Source organism: Camellia sinensis, chromosome 9, assembly GCF_055761805.1.
Source record: "Camellia sinensis isolate YWXY chromosome 9, ASM5576180v1, whole genome shotgun sequence".
Classification (NCBI taxonomy): domain Eukaryota; kingdom Viridiplantae; phylum Streptophyta; class Magnoliopsida; order Ericales; family Theaceae; genus Camellia; species Camellia sinensis.
In genome coordinates this window covers 141,605,930-141,629,830 of record NC_138969.1, presented here as the reverse complement: position 1 = coordinate 141,629,830, position 23,901 = coordinate 141,605,930, and the positions used below count along the sequence as shown (strand labels likewise).

The 23,901-nt window shown below is 35.5% G+C and overlaps 1 protein-coding gene across 4 annotated transcripts; it reads left to right on the top strand.

Moving 5' to 3' along the window:
* The first annotated feature begins 1,753 nt into the window (after positions 1 to 1,753).
* Positions 1,754 to 18,722, top strand: LOC114308864 (uncharacterized). 4 transcript variants are annotated; one of them, XM_028254553.2, is made up of 9 exons: positions 1,754 to 2,255; positions 2,898 to 3,040; positions 6,511 to 6,630; positions 6,728 to 6,943; positions 7,361 to 7,475; positions 12,670 to 12,957; positions 16,048 to 16,190; positions 18,039 to 18,158; positions 18,238 to 18,722. In XM_028254553.2, the coding sequence occupies exons 1-9, from the start codon at positions 1,862 to 1,864 to the stop codon at positions 18,439 to 18,441; spliced, it is 1,743 nt and encodes a 580-aa protein (XP_028110354.2). In that variant the 5' UTR covers positions 1,754 to 1,861; the 3' UTR covers positions 18,442 to 18,722. The 4 variants fall into 4 exon arrangements, with proteins under 4 accessions (XP_028110354.2, XP_028110357.2, XP_028110356.2 ...); XM_028254556.2 differs by having other exon boundaries at positions 1,755 to 2,255; positions 16,066 to 16,181; XM_028254555.2 differs by having other exon boundaries at positions 1,755 to 2,255; positions 16,066 to 16,190.
* Positions 18,723 to 23,901: the final 5,179 nt, after the last annotated feature.

Here is a 23,901-nt window from a genome sequence, read left to right as displayed (position 1 = left end):
TTATTTTCGCTTTTAATGAAAAAAAATCCTTGATTTTTCTAATTTTTAAATTTTCATAATTGAAAACAGGTCTAAAAAAATAATAAAATAAAATAAAATTTAACACAAGAGAAAGAGGATATTTTGATATTATTACAAAAGAATTAAATTCCATTAATATCACTACACTAGCATATACAAAATCAACATAATTTATCTTACATTTTCAATCTAATATCACTATTATAATAATTCCCTCATTCAAACCTACTATATTTATAATCTCATCTAATTTAATCTAATGAATAAATATATATTAAGAGAGTTAAATATTAATTTATACTTTTCAACTCAAAAAATTGTTCTACCAATCATCCTATAGTCTCCAAAGCTAAACATGGTTTGTCCAAAGAAATGACGTATATAATTTTTTTTCTTCTCAAAATTGTTAAAACATCTTTATTAAATTAATTATTTTTAATTTATTTTTAGCTAAAATAGTTAATAAATCACTAAATTTCACATCTATCAAACTAATATTATAAAATTAGCCACGCTAGTTTTTGATGGTTTTGACTCAACAAATATAGTTAGTGATTTAGCCTAATCAAATATTTAAAAAGTATTACTTTTAATATTTTGAAATTAATTGTGTTGAGTTTATAAAAAATAATATTTAAATAGTATAAAGAAATAATAGAGAGTTTCTTGGAGAATATATTTAAAAAAATGTAAAATTAAAATAAAAAAGTAACTATTAATTTAAAATATAATAAAATTTTAACGAATTTGATGTTGATACTCTTGTGTAGCACTTGTTTATTTGTTTTTAATTTTTTGGAGAACTTACGTATAAATCTTAATAGGTGGACTTATTGTTCAATATGTTTTGTGAGAAGTGGCGTTTTTCATTAAATAGTATTTAAAAACGCCACTAATTATTAATTTTCAGCAACAGTTTAAAATTTTTGTCACAAAAATGTTATTAATTATAAGTTTTAGCGTTAGTTTAAAAATCACAAAAAATTATTAATTTTTAACTTTTAGTGACAATTTGAAAAATTCATCATAGAAAAACGTCACTAATTATAAGTTTTAGCAATAATTTATAAAAAGTGTGACAAAAAAATTATTAATTGTCAATTTTTAACGACATATGCAAAAAATGGTCATAAAAAATTATTTTTAGCGACGATTTACTATAACTTATTTTCAATAAGGCTGGATGAGAATTAAGTTTAACTATTATGACCTATTAATAATTTACTTTAATTTTTTTAATAACAAACTATGTTAAAAAGTATTATTTATTTTTAATATATCTTTCAAAAAATATGTAATATATACACCTTATAATTAAAAAAAATAATAATATAATTTCATACTTTTTTTGAGTTATAATTAAAAAATTCACCAATCATAATTAAATAAGAAAATACCATAATCATGTGTGCCCTTCCAGGGTGTATCTTATTATTATCAATTTTTTTTTTCGGCAATGATTCGTAACTCGAATCTTGTGGCTCGAGAATGGCTCGATTTTTGTTTTCAGCAAGAGAAGGAGGAGGGAGGAGGGATGTGGGAGGAGGAGGAGGAGGAGGAAGGAGGAGGGAGGGGAGGGGGCCATAAAAATAGCTGGAGGAGGAGTCGGGGCTGGGGGCGGGGCTGTGCGGGGCTGCGACGATTGGAGCTTCTGCGACGGGCGAAGGCGGCGGAGGCGACGAGCTCCTCGCGACGAGGACGGCGGGCAGAGGCGACGGAGGCTCCCTCAAAAAAAAATCAAATTACAAAACGACATCATTTTACAATTCGAGCCGATTACGAGCCACGATTTTCGAGCTACCAACCTTTATCTTTTTTTGGGGGTTGGGTGGTGAAGTTTATGAATTGTTTTTTGGTCGCAATCAATTTTTGGACAATATTGTTTATGTTAAGAAGAGCATCTTCAAATTATCTCTCCAAATCCAAACTCATGATGGATTCAAACAACTGTTTTGGGGGATCCCAAAGGCTCACAACCTTAGCTCGGCATCTTCGATTGTACAAACCCCCTCCAACTTTCGATGAATCCGATATTGAAGAGCAAAGAATCGAAGAAAGTGCAGGAAAGTTGGTTTCTCAGGTGGGTTTTGTGGAATCTGCAACCCCAATTGCAAGCCAACCCGAAAGATTCAAACCCAAGAGAGCCGCTGTTTTGATCTGTCTCTTTGAAGGGGACGATGGTGATCTTCGTGTCATTCTCACTAAGCGATCTTCTAGACTCTCCACTCACTCAGGTTACTCAAACTGTGTTGAAATCACATCTATGTATATGTGTATGTGTATATTTGTATCTGTGTTTGGACTGTCAAGTGGGTGTCTTTGGTTGATGATGATCATTTTGGTGAGCATTTGTTGGGATATTGTGCAATTAACCAAGTGGGTTTTGTTTGATTTAGCAAATGGGTGTGTTTGTTGTTGATGATTATGGTATATACAACATAATTTATCTAGAGATGACTAGGATTTGGAAGAAATGTTGGTTTGTGCAGTTTACCAATTGGGTTTCTATTTTTTGTGTTTTTATATTTTACTCATTTAAGGTGGTGATTTTGCTCGGATGATGGTGGTTGTGTGTAAAGTGTGGGTTTTTGTTCATTTCAGTATGTGGGGTCTCTAGATGCTTATAATTGTTTTAGGTAGTGTTTGGTTCATTCGAATGAAATTATCATTCATTAGAATGGTCATTCTTATGGTGGTTCACTAAAAAAACAATGAAAAATATAATACAAATAAAATCATCATTCACCATTAGAAATAAATGGTCATTCCGTAGGGAGGCTAAGCAATGAGCATTCACCTTTCATTCTAGTGAACCAAACATAGCATTAGGGTATTGTGTTTTGTTGATTTCATCTATTTGTTGTCTTTGGTTGCAGGTGAAGTTGCATTACCAGGTGGGAAAGCAGAGGAGGGAGATAAAGACGATGCAGAGACAGCAACTAGGGAAGCAAAGGAGGAGATAGGGTTGGACCCTTCTCTCGTGAGTGTTGTGAATGTCCTTGAACCATTTTTGTCCAAGGTATGTGATGCCATTCTCTCTCCCCCCCCCCCCCCCCCCCCCCAATATTTGGATCTCAATGATCTGTCTTTATCCAAATGCTATTCCAGTTCAGTGAACTTGAAATTGGGTCTGTATCATTAGTTTAAATTTTTTATTTTGCTACAGCCGGAGATATTTGTGTCATGGCTGTTTCATTTTTGCTCTTTAGTTGCTCCTTGGAAAGGTCATGGGCTTTTTGTTGTTGTGTGTTAATTCAATAAGGTTGCTTCTGTATTTTACTTCCACAGAATGAAAGAATGTGTGTAAATTAATTGATGAACTTGTTGGAGCTGTTTGAAATTCTAGTAGCCCAGTGTTGCTAAAATTAACATTGATTAGAAGGAAGCAGAAGAGTTGGTAGAAGAGATGGGAGTATGCAAAATTTGATGCCAAATTAAAGGACTTTTATAAAAGAGCTATAGTTTTTGCAGTAGAATTGGCAAGTGCTTCCCTTTCAAATGCTTATTTCCAAAATTCTGTTTTGGAGACGAAGGACCTTAGTCGCACGAATTGGGTTGGGGGCTAGAGAGCGAGGGCTCATAGAAAAATCGAAGGTTGAGAACACCTATGGAAGCATTTATGTATATCTCACAATATATATATATATATATTTGCTTAGTTGTTCAAAGATGAGCAAAAGGCAAGAGATTTGGGTAATATATGCTATTTTAATTTGGTCTTCATGCTTTTGCTGTTATTTGATTAAGATGTAGATTGATACATATGTCACTTTTTACCATGCATGTTTTATATTTGTTCTCCACATATTTTCATATGCCTTGATGGTTTTTTCATTTGTTCATTTAGGATTCGTAAATTTGAGCTGTCTTGACTCTCATCCCAATCGGAGTCATGATTGTATCTCAAAGGGAACACTGGTTCTAACTCAATTCTGATGCTAAACCACAGAATTGCGGTTCTAGAGCAAAAACACCTCCCTAGTAGGTGGTTCTTGCAACTAAGAGATGAGGAAGTTTGTACCGTAAGGGCGTGGTAGGCCAAAATCTAAGGAATTGTTATTAATTTAAAAAAGAAATTCCAAGTTCAATGATTTAAGAAAGTGTTCAGATTAAATTGCTCCATATATCAATAACTCTTAATGGCAACCACATATATATCAAGTAATAATAATGGCAAGTTGGCAACCACACATAAATTTTAGTAAAAAACATAACGATTTAAATGGAATACCTTGAAGACAACAATCCTCCAAGAAAAACCATAGAACATTCAACTAACCAAATTCACCATCCACCAAGAGTTTACATGACTCAAGAATAAAGTGCTTTCAACTGAACCCTATTTTTTCTAATCTTTATTTATTTATTTATTTTATTTTTTGGCTAAGCTCCTGACTTGCTCTCTACTTCTTGTCGCTCAAAGACTTTTGATCTAACAGTCCCATGAACTCCTCTCTCTACTCGCTGCTTATTTATCCAAACAACCAAAAGTTAAGTGCACAATTAAATGTGTGGGGTTTTATTTAAAAAAAAAAAAAAATCTCAATCTACAGCTCTCAAACATGTTAGGGTAATAATGAAAAATAAATAAATAAATTCAAATATTAAAGAACACAGTTTCAAAGACTTTTGAAGACTTGTGAATAAACAAGGTTTTTCTTTCACTTGAAAGCTGCTAAAATTCATGGGATTCCTAAACAGAAAATGTAGTCCAACTATATAGGTTAGACAAAAGTACAAAACAATTTGGACTTCTTTTCGTACATGAACTTTGGGCGCAGGTTGTAGGATCTCCGATTTTGTAATCAGGCTAAAGTGTGCTGCTCATTCTAACTTTGTTATTTTGCCTATTTTGAATATTTTTTCAACATGTAAAAATCAAGACTCATCAAGGGCAAATTGTGCAATTTGAAAACCTAGTGCCCTACAGCTAATGCAACATGCTCTTGCAAAATATTCAAATTATGCAAGTAACGAAGCAATGCTGGCATTTATGGTGTCGATTTTCACATAGAAACCCGTCAGACACCAACTCTTTAGTCTTTATTTTTTAGCATTATTTTCTTACACTAGGGAAATAGAAAGTCCTTTTCTTGTTGACTTAAAAAAAGAGCACGTCGCTCATTCCCAAGTTATACACGGTTACTTGGTAGAAGTCAGTAGCACACTTATGTGCACTCTTACACTTGGACCACACTTGGTCCCGGCATGCTCAGCACACAAGCCAAGTGTTCACACATCTTCACTAAAGAATGGAAATAAAAATCTTTATTCAAAAATAAACTTGTTGCAAAGAAGTGCCAACTAAGGATCCTGTCACAATTTGAAGAAAGCCATGCCCATGAGATATTGACTCATATTTATGCACTAGCCACCCGAATATTGTATCATGGAACTTGATTTAATGCCAATTTTCTGGAAGTATAAGCATGATTTTGGTATGCAGAGAACTTACTGCAAGATCAATATGATTTTGGTAACTTTCTTTGTATGAAAATGAAAAGCACAGCTAGGATTCTTAATCATCTGAGCATTGTGGTCCATACTTCCTTTTGCTTAGTCATGATTAATGTGAATTTCTATGTTAGGAACACATTAAGAACTAGTCTAAATTTGGGACTTGGGACTGCTATCTTTGAGCCTAATTGAGACTTGCATTAACTGGTGAGTTGTTTAGGTTCAGATGATTCTATTCCAGATTGAACTGTTGGTTGGATTAGTTTAGAATTGGTTTAGTCGTAGTTCATAGATTTATTTGATTAATATAACAGTAGTTGGCTCTATATCTAGAGATGAGGTCAAATAGTCGCTGTGCCTTATGTTTTGAAGTTGCATAAGGATATTGCAGGTTGTAATTCTCTGTCACGGAGAAAAATGGTAGATAGTAGACTGGGTTAGCTGTTTGCCATAAAGGATTCATATTGAAAGTGGTGGCAAATTAGAAACTATCCAAATAAAAGAGTGCTTTTCTTGGTATTTTAAAATGGTTCTGATGAATCTACTCTATTCTGTGTGCAGTTTTTTCTTTTCTGGTTATGATTTGGCACTTTGTAGAAGTGGCGTTGAGGCTGCATGAGTTTATTTGGATTCATATGACTTCTTTTACATGACAAGCTCAAGATGTTACATAAACTGTCTGGTTTCGATAGCTCAAAAATTAGATCCCATTTTTTGTACAGCTATTATGGATTCTAAAATGAAGTGCTTTTTGTTTCTAGCATCTGTTATGATGTTTACATTCTCTTCGCCTTATTACTAAAATCCCATATTTTAATATAACCTTATGACTATGTAAGTTGGATCGTAAAGTTGTATTTAAGGTTTTAACCCTTCTTTTTGGCCTTTGGCAACCCTACTCGGCCTACTAATCTTGAGTTTGTGGGTTCAAACCTAAGGGCAACCACTTCGTACAAATTATGTCAAATGTTAGGTCTATTTCTAGAACTAAACTGGGCATACCTTTTAGTAACATCTTCATTATTTATGCAGCATCTCCTCCGAGTAATTCCTGTTATCTGCATACTCTCCGACAAAAAAGCATTCAATCCTGCTCCAAATGTTGCTGAAGTGGAAGCAGTATTTGATGCTCCCTTGGAAATGTTTATAAAGGTTCTGCTTTTTGACTTCTGCTGTTTTATTTGCCTTTATTTACCAACTCGCAACTCGATTTTAATAAAGACATCCATTTTGTAATGTTTTGATTCAGGATGAAAATCGGATGGCAGAGGAGAGAGAGTGGATGGGTGAGAAGTATCTGATTCATTCCTTCGACTATGAAACAGATAATAATCAGAAGTATATGATATGGGGTTTAACTGCTGGGATTTTGATTAGGGCGGCATCAGTTGTGTACCAAAGACCACCGGCTTTTCGTGAGCAGAATCCCAAATTCAAGATTCCTAGGATTGCAGACAAACATACTGTAATGCCTTAAATTCAATACAAATTTGATCAGGCTGTATTTTTTCTGTGTGCAATAAAACTACTAGCAACATTGTTCAAGATAAATGAATATATACTTAAAACTGAGACAAAAAAAAAGTCTTCCTGCTGTAAACCATTTAGATCAAGATGTTAAGAAATTGCTGCTAAAAAATTTCAGAAGCGACGAAGCAACTAGGAAATTTACTGTCGAAAAGGATAAACTAGTGGAGAGTGTTTTGTGAGAGTGTGGCTGATCTTCCTTCAGGTGAGTCATCCTAAACTACAAATCAAGTTTCACTCAGATTGCGCTACTTATTTTTTATGTGGTAGATTCTGTGTCCATAGACTTACTGCATTGTAAATGAGTTTAGAAAATTGTTTGTGTACGGTTTTAATTGTTTTGTTATTCATGCAGGGCCTATTGCAAGTTCAGGAAGCTTGTTTGGTTGTGCATACACCTTTACATTACACATTAACCGTTCTATTCATTTATACTGTGCCAATGCTTATGAACATGAAGGGCAAAGATGGTAAGTCACAACATTCCAACCCCCCCATAACACTTAAATAATTGAGAAACCCTTAGTTGCATTTATCTGAGCTCAACTTGTGTATCAAAAAATCTCTACAAACAACACAATAACATTAATGCTGTGTTTGGTTGAGGGATTTGAGCAGGGATTTGAAAAGAAAAATGAAAAAAGTAGGTGAAATGTAAAAATAATATACTTACATTTCACATAGTTTCACACACCTTTTCCCTTTCCCTTTCTAAATCCCTCCCCAAATCCCCCAACCAAATACAGCATAAGGGAAACTCATCAAGGATATTCTCTAATGTTTTGAATTAGAGTGTGGACATTGGCGCAATGGTGAGATTGTTCCATTGCCACTGGGGTGTCACAAGGATATCTAAGGCAAGAAGTAACTCACAAATGATCAAACTACTTTAGAGTAATCCTAGTTAGTTTCATCAAGGCAATTCAACCTCAACATACAATGGGTCTATTTAGTTAAAATTTAATAATAATAATAAAAGAAGTCAAAAGCACCGTTTCGCTTCTTTAATTTTTAGATAATCAATTTTTTTTTATTTATAATTTATTTATTTATTTTTAATTTGTTTAAATTATTTTTATCTAATAAGGTGTAAGTACTAAATAGTTTAGCATGGACTCAAAAAATAAAATAAAATAAAGTAAAATAAAAATTATAAACAACTCAGATAAATTACGCGAAACAGTTTCAATGTTAAACACTTGAGAGGCTCAAACATTGATGCTAATGCTAGTGTCATGAAAAGGTTGGATTTGTAGGATTGCAATAAGGGGTAAAAGTTAAATTAAGTGATCTTTGACCAGAGGGAGGGTCTTCTAAACTGATTTTTTTTGGAATGATCTTAAAGGATTGGCCTATTGGGTTCCTCAAGCTTATGTGGTCTTGAGTTGTCACCTCACCTCTCAACCAATGATCATTTGTACAATTTGTTTTGTTTTGTTTTGTTTTGTTTTATTTATTTTATTTTATTGTCGCGTATTTATGTATATATATATATATATATATATATAACTGGTCTCAATTTATTTTTAAACATTTAAAAAAAAATTCAAATATATTTACACATCATTTTAGTTTTGAAATCATATTTTTAAAACTAAACTACATTGAATTGGTGTTGTTAAAACACCAATTCAATTAATTTACGAAAAAGTCACTTTACCTCCTCAAACCATGATACTTGTGTTATTTTGGCTCTGAAATTATCAATTTAAACAATTACTCTCTTAAATTATTGACATTAGTTTACTTTATCTCAAATCATTAACAAGGTTAATATTTATTTATCAAAAAATAAAAAATAACAAGGTTAATATTTTTGATAGAATGTTACACTTGCCAGCACATGTGATTAATTGAAGGTATTGATTCACTTTGCTCCATAATAAGGAGACAAATATCCAGATGCAATACAACAAAACACAGTTAATTATTAAAAAAAAAATTTAATAAAACATAAAATACAACCAATAGTAACAAATTAGTATCTTTGTATACAAGTAATGTAAGTAAATCATGTGCACAAGCATGATATTCTGTAAAAAAGTATTTATATATATATACACATATATATTAACTCCGGTAATGATACTAGATAAACTTAATTAATGTCAATAATTTGAGGGTGTAATTGTTTAAATTAATTGTTCAAAGAGTATAGTGTGACAAATGTAATAGTTTGAGGTTCCAAAGTCAAATTTTTCTAACGAGCATTGGTTAAAAAACAAATAGTGTTAAAAAAGTGACATTCAAATATACATATTTCAGTACACTCGTATATATATATTTATATATTTTTTTCACCTAGGGTTGTGGTATCCTCTGGCTGATGATCCAATCAGAGTGGTTCTATTGGAGCTATGAATCCACTTTGGGTCTATTTTAAATAATTTGAGTTGTTTATTTTGTAAAATCTATTGAAAAAAAAAAAACATTAATGTAAAAAAATGGAATTTTTATTGATAAGTCCAATTTAGAAGTGTTTTAACCTAAGAAATCCATCAAGGAATTTTTTAACCCATTTAGTCCTATATATGTATAGTTTTATTCCATAAAGTCCATTTTCTTGATTTATACTATTTTTTTGGACACTTATGCCCTTATATTCAATTTTGATACCCTTATAAGTATTTTTTGAACGATTAGCAATTTAATGATGTGAACATTCATATTTTAAAATTCACATTGGTAGGAATGTAAAATTGGCCCGTGGGCGCCCCGAAACCTGCCTGGGAGCCGGGGCAGGCCCGGCCCGTTGACAATGTGAATATTCACATTGACATGTTAACATTCACATTGATAGGAGTGTAAAATTAGCCAACGCCTCGTGGCTGCCCGAAACCCGCCCACGGCCCGTGGCGAACCGGGGCAGGCTCGGCCCGGCCGGTTGACAATGTGAATATTCACATTGATATGTTAACATTCACATTGATAAGAGTATAAAATTGGTTTGCAGCCCAGGGCGGGCCCGACCCGGCCCGGCCCGTTGACAATGTGAATATTCATATTGACATGTTAACATTCACATTAATAAGAGTGTAAAATTGGCCCCCGTTCCGTGGCAGCGCGAAACCCGCCCGCGGCCCATGGGCGACCCAGGGCGGCCCCGGTCCGGCCCGTTGACAATGTGAATATTCACATTGACATGTTAACATTCACATTGATAAGAATATAAAATTGGCCTGCGGCCCATGGGCGACCAAAAGCCCGGCCCGTTAACAATGTGAATATTCACATTGACAGGTTAATATTCATATTGATAAGAGTGTAAAATTGGCCCGCAGCCCGTGGGCGGCCCGAAGCCTGACCGAAGCCCGAGGCGGGCTTGGCCCGATCCGTGACAATGTGAATATTCACATTGACATGCTAACATTCACATTAATAGGAGTGTAAAATTAGTCCGCGCCCCGTGCCTACCCGAAACCCACCCATGACCCGTGGGTGGCCCGGGGCGGGCCCGGCCCAACCTGTTGACAATGTGAATATTCACATTGACATGTTAACATTCACATTGATAAGAGTGTAAAATTGGCCCGTGACCTGTAGGCATCCTGAAGCCCGACCTCGGGCTGGGGCGAGCCCGACCCGTTGGCAATGTGAATATTCACATTGACATGCTAACATTCACATTGATAGGAGTGTAAAATTGGCCCGCAGCCCGTGGGCGACCCGAAGCCAGACCGCAGCCCGATGCGGGCTTGGCCCGACCCGTGACAATGTGAATATTCACATTGACATGTTAATATTAACATTGATAGGAGTGTAAAATTTGTCTGCTGCCCGAAGCTCGCTTGCGGCCCGCGGTAAGCCTGGACCCAAACCCGGGCCACCTCGAGCCGCCCATAGGACGCGAGTCAATTTTACACTCTTATCAATGTGAATGTTAACATATCAATGTGAATATTCACATCGTCAACAAGCCGGGCCGGGCCCGCCTCGGGCCGTCCACGGGCCGTGGGCGGTTTCGGCCAACCACGGGGCACGGGTTAATGTTACACTCTTATCAATGTGAATGTTAACATGTCAATGTGAATATTCACGTTGTCAACGTGCCGGGCCGGCCCCGGCCCGAGGCCGGGCTTCGGGCTACCCATGGGTCACGAGCCAATTTTACACTGTTATCAATGTTAATATTAATATGTCAATGTGAATATTCACATTGTCAACGAGCCAGGCCCGCCCTGGGCAGCGGGCGGGCTTCGGGCTGCCCACGGGCCATGGGCCACGGGCCAATTTTACACTCCTATCAATGTGAATGTTAATATGTCAATGTGAATATTCACATTGTCAACGAGCCGAGCCGGGCTCGCCCCGGGCCGCCTACGGGCTTCGGGCCACCCATGGAACGCGAGTCAATTTTACACTCTTATCAATGTGAATGTTAACATGTCAATGTGAATATTCACATTGTCAACAGGCCAGGCCGGGCCCGCCCTGGGCCTCCCACTGGCCGTGGGCTGGTTTCGGGCAGCCATGGGGCGCGGGTTAATTTTATACTCTTATCAATGTGAATGTTAACATGTCAATGTGAATATTCACATTATCAACGGGTCGGGCCGGGCTCGCCCAAGGCAGCCCACGAGCTGCGGGCGGGTTTCGGGCCGGCCACAGGCCGCGGGCTAATTTTACACTCCTATCAATGTGAATGCTAACATGTCAATGTGAATATTCACATTGTCAACGGGCCGGGCCTAGGCTTCGGGCTGCCCACGTGTCACGGGCTAATTTTACACGCTTATCAATGTTAATGTTAATATGTCAATGTGAATATTCACAGTATGAACGGGCCGGCCCGGGCACGCCCCGGGCGGCGGGCTGGCTTCGGGCCGCCCACGGGCCGCGGGTCAATTTTACACTCCTATCAATGTGAATGTTAACTTGTCAATGTGAATATTCACATTATCAACGAGCCGGGCTGGGCCTATTTTTTTGGCATGTGGGCCGGCCCAGCCCGTCTCGAATTTTTCTGAGCACCCACGAGGATTGACATGGGTCGGGCCCCTACACATTGACGATATGAACATTCACATTGACGGTGTGAACATTCACATGAGGGGTATTTTGGTAATTATGTCACCCATAGGACTTATTGAAATATAAGAAAATAATGTGAACTAAATGGAACATAAGTAGATGAAAAGGGTATTTTGGTTCTTATCTCAAATTGGACCTAATAAAATAGTCAAAAAGAATATGGGTTGGATGGAATAAAACTCTTAGAAAATGGATTTATCAAAAAAACTCCCTAAAAAAATTAAGTTTGTCAAATATTAATAATCAGATGAGACTTACATTAATTACCTTCTTAACAAATCCCTACAAAATTAAAATTTGAGATGAATTCCAAAGTAAAGCTACAAGCCTCAACAGCATTGGGTCTTGTTTGGCATATATTAAAAAAATTAAAAAGTCATTATCCTATTTAAGTCACATTATCTTATTTAAGTCATATCACCTCTCTATCACATCACTTCAACCCAATCTATACTTAATCCATATTGCATAAAAAGTCAAAAAATACAGACCATGTCAAAACACAACTCTTTGAAAGAAGCAAGATTGGTAATAACTTGGCTGGGTTGACTAAAAAGCTTACATTTGACCCAGACATCATCAACCAATCAAACTCAACTACAACTCTCTCTCTCTCTCTCTCTCCTCTAATAGAGCTCATGGATTCCAACAGCATTGGATCAGCAGGGAGACTAATGAACATAGCTCAACAGCTTCGACTCTTCCACACCAATTACAACCCCATTGAAGACCCAACAATCAAAGACAGTGCAGGCAAGGCTGTTCCTCAAGATCTGACTACAAATTCAGAATCTGCAACAAACCCACCTGAAAGAATCAGATCCAAGAGAGCTGCAGTTCTGATCTGCCTCTTTGAAGATGAAAGAGGAGATCTCAGAGTCATTCTTACCAAGAGGTCTTCAACACTGTCCACTAATTCAGGTCAGTTTGCCTAAAATTCAATTCAATGCTCTTAGTAATTTGGTGTGTGCAAATAAACTGGCAATATGATCCAATTCCAAATTAGCGGTTTGAGAAGGCGAGCGGGTTAGATAATACAAATTAGTAAGTAGGTAGGAGCGGCGCAAGGATTTCAACATTGGCGGCCAAAAAAATGAACCGGGCTCTCGTTAGTTGGGTTTAAAACGTTTAAAAATAATAATAATTTAATATCAACCAATTAAAAATTATTAAAAAATCAATAATAATTCAGTTTAAACATATTATTATCTACTTCTTAATTCTTATAAGGCTGGGGTTGCTTCCAGTCTACCATCTAGGCTAGAGGGTCCAATCCGGTCTATTGGGTTGATCTTTAGGTTCTTTTCGATAATTGTTCACATTTTAAGATTTATTAAATACATTATTCTTGTAAAAAATTACGTCAATCGGATAATGGATACTATGTATTTGGATTACTTTTTTTATGAATCGTTAATTTTTTGACTATCCATTTTCTTTCAGACAATAGTGATCTTATTAAATAGTATCCGTTATTCAATTGACGTGATTTTTTACAGGAATAATGTACTCAACAAATCCTAAAATGTGAACGGTTTTGATTATCGAAAAGGAACCCAAAAATAAGTCTAATGGTCCGAACTGAACAGAACTGTCCTAGATCTAGATTGGAGACCGTCCGACTTATAAACCCATGTAATTATTCATGAATGTAAGCTTAATGCATATAGGCATTAAACATTAAATATGTAAAGAGACTGGACATAAATAAATAAAAAAAAGTATATGTACAAATTAGAGATACAAAATCTGAGAAAACATGTAATTTAAAAATAAAAAAATAATTTAATTAATTTTTCTGAATGGACTGTCACATCTCTCAAACTAAACAATTACCAAAACAAAATCTATCTATATTATATATTAAGTAAAATGAAGTTTTTAACCCCAAACTTTATGGGAGCTCCAATCTCTCAAACTAAATTTTTTGATTTTTTGATTTAAAAAAAAAAATCTTAGCATTTATTAACTTCTCTCAATTCTCAAGTCTTACTATCATAATAACACTTTAATGCATTAAGAACAAACATAAAAAAAATTCTTTGAAATCTAACACATATAAATTCCTTAAAAAGTCCCAACACATATGATTATTATCCCTCATAATAACATTTTAATGTATTAAGAACAAGCATAAATTTTTTTTTTTCAAAAGTCCAACACATATGATTATCTTAACATTTATTAACTTCTCCTAACTCTCAAGTTTTACCATCATAATAACACTTTAATGCAATAAGAACAAGCATAAAATTTTTTTTTTGAAATCCAACACACATAAATTTCTTGAAAAGTTCAAACACATATGATTATTATCCCTCATAATAACATTTTAATGCATTAAGAACAAGTATAAAAAAATTTCTTAAAAAGTCCAACACATATGATTATTATCAAAATATTAAACTTTAATATAATATAATAAAAAATAAGTCATTTAATTCCTTGAAAAGTCCAACACATATGATTATTATTAAAATATTAAACTTTAATATAATATAAAAAAAGAAAAAAGACATTTAAAACAAAAAATTAAAAATCACAATTCACATATATAGATAATTATAAATATAATTCGTATATAGGCGCTGTTTGAAAAGTGGCAAGTGAGGCTATTATAGCCTCAAATGAGATATAAGCCAAAAAGCTCACTTTTCATTCTTTTTTATTTAAAAAAAAAAAAATAGGTTCACTGCACTGTCAAAGTGACAAGTTGTTATCACGTGGGAAATTACGGTTTTGCCCCTTCTCATCAATTTAAAAAAATATAATTTTATGGACAAATTTGTCATTTTAACTTCAAACATCATTTTAACACATTTTTCAATACAACAACTCAAATAAAATCCATCTCATCTTCCTAAATACAAAAACTAAAATAGTCTATTAAAATAATCAAAAAACCAAATAACCTACTAAAATAGTCACTTCCCAAACAAGGCCACAGTACAGTTGATATGCTAGTAATATATTATTAGGAAAGGTCCAACTAATTTATTACACTAATCCATGTAATTCATATATATACAGTGTTTTTCAACTTTTTGCAGAGCTAAGCCCTCTGACCCGAAAAAGGTTGTTTGGTGATCGTAGAGTAATATTTCACAGCATAAACCAATACTTTTTTACCAACACAAAAGTATTGGATCCATCTATAAGGGAAATTACTTTACATTTGTCTCATGTGCTGAGGCATTTCTATTAGATTGTTACAGTAATTATATAAATTTCCTTTGGTAGTTGTGTGGGCAGTGTTTTAGGTCAAGTTTAGAAAGTCTCAAAAAAAATTAAAAAGTTAAAAAGTTATTTAAAAAGTTAAAAAATTATCATTATTTATTAAAAGTCAACAATTACGACTGCACAATTTTAATACTAATTTTTCCATACACATTAATTTATATAATTTTTTAATACATATTTTTCCATAAAAAGTCAAAAAGTTAACCTAAACATTCATATTTTCAACCTCAACTTTTTAGTCTAAAAATACAAAAAGTACACTTATTTAGGACACCCCAAACAACCTCTTACTATGTACTTTTTAGTTGAGTTTTTCTATTGGAATCTTGTTCTTGTTAGTGCTATAAAATTTTAATTTATGAAAAAAACGATGATAAACACATCATTTTCATTGATTTTTTTTTTTTAAAGTTTAATTGTTTTGTTTATTGATTTGTGAGGTGTGATTTTGATTAACATCTTGCATTCAATTAGTCGTGGATTTTGTGTCAGAATTTAGAATAAATAATATTTTTTTTTTATTTAAAATTCTATAAAAAGTTATGGTCGTACGTTTACTATTGCTTTTTTTTTTTTTTTTTCTTCTCATTTTATATATTTATAACATGCTCATATCGTTGATTAGAAATCGTTAAAATATTCACTCAACTTGTTCATTTCAAGAATGAGTGAGCAAGTTAAAAACAATTTCAATCCACAAGTGATGATTTTTCTTCAAAATTAACCCAAAACCACTTGTGCACACACCCTATGGGGTTTGTTTGGTTACAGGGGATGTGTCCTTGCCAGGTGGGAAGACAGATGAAGGGGATGCCAATGATGTTGAGACAGCACTGAGGGAGGCCAAGGAAGAGATTGGCTTGGACCCTTCACTTGTCATTGTTGTCACTGTTTTACATCCCCTGGTAACAAAGGTTATATTTCTCAGATGTGCAATTCAATTTATACATAGTTTTTTTTCCTTTCATTACTCCGTATTGTTAACCATCTATTCAAATTTTATTAAGTCCCCATATAAATTTTATTGTTCACAGTAAATGAGTAAGTAATTACTCACTCTATCCCTTGATAGGGTTATATACAGTGCTATGCTTATTGAAAAATCTAGAAATCCCCTAGATGTTGATTTGTGATTATGTATCAATTTTAAGCAGAATATAACAATCCCAATCAAACAATCAAGACAAAGAAACACAACGATTTTACGTGGAAAAAACCACAATTGGACACCTCCAACTGTGATCAAAAATCACGGGCAACAGCCACAAAACAATCCACTAAGAAGATTTAAAGGAATTACACAGGTATACTCTCAATTACCTAGCGAATCCACGCCTAATTGAACCAACCTCTATGTGCCTCTTCCAACCCGTCTTCACCTTGGAATTGTCTTTACGATGAGCCACCCCGGAATCCACCAAAGCTTCAGGCTCGAATTCTTCAGAATCCACCGAAGAACAACTCTCTTTTTTGTAGAACAAAACACAACCTTTGATGTACTCTCTTTAAACCATGAGTTGAATACTCAATAAAACATCAAAGAAAACTCACAAAGTATCCCCAGATATAAACCCTAGAATCCAAAAAGAAGATCTGGAGTAGTAATCCTAAAATCTGACTCAACACGCGAATTTATAGAATCTGTCCCGCGATCTCCGCTCGAGCGCCCAACAGCCCGCTCGAGCGTCGTCAGCAAAATATGCGCGTCATATAACAGAGGTCCGCTCGAGCGCCAGAAAGCCCGCTCGAGCGCAAAATCACATATCTCAGTACTTTTGCAGGCGACCAAAACTGCTGGAACCAGGGATTCTCCGCTCGAGCGCGGGTATGTCCGCTCGAGCGGACAGGCAATTTTGAATGCATTTTTGCATTTTGCTTTGGGGCGCTGCCCCTCGACCCCGCCGTGACGCTGCCCCGGACCCGCCAAGGGGCGCTGCCCCCTCGACCCCCGCGAGCTGACCGGGCAGCTCGATCCCCGTCATAATCAGCGAAGTGGCAATCTTGAATGCTTTATCATCACAAACTTCTCTTAAAAGCACAATTCGGGTTGGATTCACATCTAAACACTCATAGCCTCACTGAAATAAAAAGTGTGAATAAAATTACAACTCAAAGGAGTTTTGTCAAACAGGATTACCAAGAAATAAAACCTAACACTTATGATCTGATAGATTATATATATATGAAGGATTCTGGTAGTGAAGTGTGATTGTAGTTTCTCATCATTTTATTTGAATGAATAGAAAAGAAAGAGAACGCAAGTGTCTTTTCATTTCCTTTTGCTGTATATTTAGATAAAGAATTTTTGGTTTTAAAGAATTTTAAGAGATTTCTCTTTCTCTTTTCCTTTTTTTTTTTTCTTTTTTTGGGGTCCCTCAATTGAAATGGTGCAACCGAATCTCCCTAGAGCCTTGTCATTGTCAAGTTTTAGAGGGTTTTTTTTTTTTTTTCAGAAAACAAATTTGTTTGCTGAACTTTCTGAAAATAGTTTTTAGAATGAAATTTCAAGAACACACCACTTTTTAGGAAACCCCAAAAAGAAGTTTCCAAAACTTGGAAAGATGTTTTTCACACAAAAAGCAAAAATGTTATGAAAACAATGGATGTTTTTTTCAAAGATTTCACTATTTTGTTTCCGAAAACATGAAAACAAAAATAGAAAACAAAAATGAAGAAAACGAAAACACAACCAAACAATTGTGGCACATTTAGCTTTGATATGGAATTTAGGACTTCAATTTTTTGTAGTTGTTCTTGTGCAGGTTGGTATTACTGTAGTTCCAGTGGTTGGCATACTTCCAGACAAGAGAGCATTCAATCCAACTCTAAACACAGCAGAAGTGGAATCTATATTTGATGCCCCTTTAGCCATGTTTCTCAAGGTATTAGTCACTCTCTGAAATTCTTTCTCACTTCAGCTCTGATTTTCTTATGCGATTTCTTTTCATGCCGGGTTTTCAGGATCAAAATCGGAGAGCAGAGGAGAGAGAATGGATGGGTGACAAATACCTGTTGCATTTCTTCGATCATGAAATAGAGAATGGAGTGAATTATGTCATATGGGCTTTAACAGCTGGTATTCTGATTAGAACAGCATCAATTGTGTACCAGCAACCACCTGACTTCCAAGTGAGTGAGCCTAAATTCTGGACTAGAAGTTGCTGATGCAGATCTTAAAAGTCAAATTATACCAAGTTATATCCCAACCAAACTCTCAATGAAGATAGTCTCATGCACTGGGGCTACCTTTTTGTATACCGATGTTCATTTTATGCTTCGTGTAATAACATCACACCAAACCCTAAATTCAAGACTGCGGGAATTTTTATCAATTTTTGGCAGAAGATACCTAATCAAGGAGAAAACTTAACCATATTGTAACTTTATGATGGGAATGGTAGCAAATAAAAGCATATCCATATAATTTGGGGTCCGGTTCATGAAATGTAGCCTTGAAGAAAATTTTCACTCAAATATTCTACCATCAGATAGTAAAAGCAAGAATGAGAAGTACTCAGCTTATCAACAGTTAAACTAAAAAAAATAGGATGCAAAAGATTAGTTATATTTCTGGTCCACACCCGGGCTTTCTAATACTCCTCTCATTGAAGGTGCTTTTGTGAGAATATTATGTTAATTATGGAAATATATCAATTAGGTTGATTGTATATTTTAGATTGATTGTGTGAATATTAGATTGATTGTATAGGGTTATTATTTCCTATTTCAGGTTAGGATTGCTATAAATATTGGTTGTAATCTTTGTATTAGCACAAGCTGAATATACTGGAAGATTTAGAAACTTATATGGTATCAGAGCTAGGGTTTCATTCAAACTCGTTGGTGGAAGCCCTTCCTGTGTTGCGAAGGTCTTCTCTGTGGTTCGTCGAAGTCGCGACATACTTCTGATCACTGGTCTGAAGTCACGACATCTTTGGTCAAGTCGCGACTCTCTGCTTTCTACCTTGCGCAAGCCTGTTCTCTCTCTGGTTCGCACCTAGTTCGTGGCCTCCCTCTCTCATCTTGGCTTCGCGAGTTCTCTCTCTGGTTCGCACCTGGTTCGCGATCTCTCTCTCGTCTCGGCTTCAGGTTCTCTCTGGATCTCTATGATTGATATTTGTGTTTGGGTCAAACCACTGTTTCTAGAAACTCTGCTTATTAGTATTTGGAACTAACTAGGTTCTAGATATTATAAGTTTGACCTAACTGGTTTTACTATACTTCATTTAGGTCCTTTATAATTAATTTTTTATAATATTGTCACCATGTCAGTCGACAAAAGTCAATCTATAACTTGCAAACTTACTGGAGCCAATTATGCTTATTGGTCCACTGTTATGAAAATTTTTTTGCTTGGTCGAAAAAAATGAGGATATGTTTTTGATTCTGTCTCTCGTCCATCAGATCCCAAAACGGATGGATATTAGGTTGCCTATGACACTTAGGATCGTGACAATGCCCAAGTTCTAACTTGGTTTCATAATGTTGTGGATGATCGCATTGGGATGATGTTCTCCAAATATACTACTGCCAAGGAGGTTTGGGTCTATTTACAGGGGGTTTATCAACAGTCCAACTTTGCCAAACGGTATGAGTTGGAAACAGCTCTTTAGAATGCTCATCAACGAGATCGGTCTATTCAGGATTTCTACATTGAGATGACGGGACTTTGGGATCAGCTTGCTCTCATGGAACCATCTAGTCTTAAGGTACTAGATGTCTATCTGCAGTTTCGGGAAAAGGATCATTTGGTGCAATTTTTAATGGCTCTTTCCCCTCAGTATGAGGCTATCCGTGGTGGCATCCTTCACCAGTCACCTCTTCCCTCTATGGATGCTATTGTTTATGAGCTCCTCTCCGAGAAAACCTGTCTTAAGACAGCCAGTCAGACTTTGTCTCCATCTGTCTTCTTGGCTCCTACTTAGCCTCTTCTATTGTCGACCCCTCTACCTCATCAGCTTCAAGGCAATGCAAAGCCCAAGAAGGGGCCACTAGCCTTTGATGAGTGTACTTTTTGCTACTAGAAGGGCCATTGGAAGTACAACTGTCCCAAGAAGGGGCGTCAGTCTGCTCAGTTTTCTCAGTCGCCTCAAACACAGTTTCGACCTCCTACTGCTTATACTGCATCTGCTTCGACTTCTGATCCTGACTTGGCTTCCTTGTGTGCCCAAATGGCTCAGCTTCAGCATCTCATGTCCACCTCTCAGCCATCCTCCTCTGTCTCTGCTTTTATCTCTCTTCATTCAGATTTGTTTGGGTCATCTTCAAGTATCTCCTCCTCTGTTTGGCTTTTTGACTCTGGTGCCTCTCATCATATGACTCATCACCTTTCCTTACTTCAAAATTGTATCCCTCATTCCTCTCCTATTACTGTTAATACTACTAATGAGTCTAGTATGCATGATCTATCTGTCGGGTCTGTCTTACCCTCTGCCATGTCTGTTGTTACTATTCCCTCTGTTTTTTATGTTCCTCAGCTATCTGTTAGTTTATTATCTATCAGTCAACTTGATATTTCTGGTTTTGTTGTTACATTTTCCTCTTCTGTCTGTTGTGTGCAGGATCGGGTGTCCAAGAAGCAGATTGGGACCGACCGTAGAGTTAGAAATCTCTATGTGGTAGAAAGCTTGCATCTCCCTCTATCCACCTCTCCTGTTGCTTTTTTCTCATTTTAGTTAGATTCTCAATCGAGTCAGTTTTACTTATGGCATTCTCGCCTAGGTCATTGGTCTGTTGACCACTTACGGTCTTTAGCTCAGTTAGGATTATTGGGTAAAGTTTCTCCTAGCCAAATTGATGAATGTCGGGGATGTAAACTTGTCAAAATGACAACTTTACCTTTTGATAAAAATACTTCAGTTTCTATTTCTCCATTTTCTCTTGTGTATATTGATGTCTGGGGACCCTCTCATACTCTCACTGAAGGGGGTGCCGCATACTATGTGTCTTTTGTTGTTGATTGCACCCGTTATACTTGGGTTTATCTTATGGCTCATAAATCTGACTTCTACCAAATATATCGTACATTTCAGTCTGTTACCCAAAAGACAACCTAAGAGGGGGGGAGAATTAGGTTTTACAAATAAAAGTAATAATACCCTAATAAAAATTATGACTAGCATGGTAGATAAATATAGTTAATGAAATAAAAATAATTAAAACAAGTGTTCTAACAACTATGTCAAGTAATGATTTTAGCACAATAAAAATATGAAATATAGTTATGCCAATTTAGATAAAATAAAGAGATGAGAGAGAGAGAGAGAGAGACAAACAAATTTATAGTGGTTCGACTTCAACTCGGCCTGCGTCCACTCCTCAAGTTTCACTTGAGATTTTCCACTATTCTCTAGCTTCACAGGGTGCTAGTAACCTTTTCACAGATGGAGCAATCCTCCACGGATTTTACACAGACTTTCTAAGTCAAAAAACACTGAGTGTACTACACTCTTACGAGGTTGAAAAGAAGGTGTTTTTGCTCTCACAGAAAGCTACAAGAATTATCTCTCAAAGATAAACATAAAAATGAAACTCTGATTTTTCTGTAACCCTCACACAGGAAAGATGGACTCAATGTATAATTTCTGAGGGAGGATGTAAACAAAAATTGAAGAACACTTCTCAGAGAATTTTTCAGAAAATAGATGAGAGTGATTTTAGATCAAAGAACATTTTCTGGTTTCTGTAAGTTGTTTGTAGTTGCTGTGTCTTGTTTACATCAGAGGCTTTGGTATATATAATAAAACTTATAGCTGTTGTCTTCATTTGAATATCTTCCATTCCATTATTACTAATTTGAACTTATGGGAGACAAGATCATTATTAATTTGAACTTGTGGGAGACAAGATCATTACTAATTTGAACTTTTTGAACTCCTGCTGTGCTGGGCTGTTTAAACCTCTATTTTGGACTGTTTGAACCTCTGTTTTTTATTTGAAATGAACTCCTGATTTAAGCAAATATTAAATACATTCTAACAACATTTAGGATACTAAATACATTCTAACATTATTTAGGATAAAAGTTTAGTAAGAAATAGTAAAATAAATTTTGATTCTATTTTTCTCTTCCAAATAAATTAAAACATAATTAAATAAATCATCAAAATAAATAAGTCTAACAATCTCTCCATTTTTTATGATGACACGCAATGATGTTTTGATTTGATTTGGGAGTAAGAAAAACTCCCCCTCAAGTCATGCTCACTGAATTCATTTCTAAATACATAGGTTAGCACATGTGTAATAAATAAGTTTTAATCAGAGACATGATATGAGACTTGAGATTAACCAACTATAAAAGAAAAAAAATTATAAATATTAGTTGGTCTATATCAGTTTAAAAAAAACACTACCATGATACCACAATACATAACATCATATTAGTTTGAAAAAAAATACCATAATATATAGCATCATAACATCAGAATAAAATACATAATATATAATATCATTACATCAGAATATAATAGATAATACATAATATCAGAATATAATACATAATATATAACATCATGACATCATAATATAATACATAATACATAATATCAGAATATAATACATAATATATAATATCATTAATTTTCCCCCCCTGTGACATTATCAAAAAGAAATCATGGCTCAGAATTTGGAGGAGGAGGAGGAGGAGGAGGAGGAAGAGAAAAATGATAATGATAAATGGCATTAAAAATAGATAATCAAAACATATATATGCATATATATACGATTCGCGCACACCTCTCTTTTCCGTCGAAAATTGCGTCGGACATGCGGCCTCGCTTTTGCATCAGCCGACCGATAAAAGCGAAACGGGTCAATCAACTGCCTCGGCTCTCTCTCCCTCTTGTCTTCTTCTCTTCCGTCTTCTTCTTCTTAATCACCCTCTTCTCTTTTCGAGTACATCTCTCTCGGCTACCACATGGCCGCATTCCGTCCCCTCACTCTTTTTCCAGACTTGAATGATCCCTCAAGCGCTGCGGGGCCGAGTGCCCTGGCTCCTACTATTCCCAACCTTCCTATGATGTTGATTGAGCAAATAATAGCAACGCAATTAGATATTGAAACCAATCATTTCACATTGACATCCTGTATGGAGACGGTGACTGCAGTCACAAAATTGGCTCATCGACTGCAGAACAGAACGAGTGTGCTCCACCAGGTCAACTCTCTCTGCTCCAACGCATGTACAAGGATGCGCGAGCAGAGATTTGCGCACTGAAGGCCGAAAATAAAGAGCTTAAACGGAAGACCACCTCCATGGCGCGATTTGGAGCAACGTCGTACTTGGCCTTTGATAGTCAGCGGGGAGTCGTCGCTCTCAGTGAAAACACGGAGGCAGAGTCTTCAAGGGTCGCCCAAGGCGATAAAAAAAAGAAGAGATCGGCGGAAGATGCGAGTAAGTGAGGTCGGCCAATGGGCGGAAAAATGAAAGGAATATATATATATATTTTTTTTTATGTAAATATGTATATTTTAATTTGTGTTTATTTTTATTTTTAATGTAAGCACTTGAAGATGAAATTAAAGTGTAGAAAATAATAAATAAAAATTAAGCCTAACGGCAAAACAAAATAATAATAATAATAATAAATAATGAAAAGAAAAAAAAAATGAAGCCTATTAGCA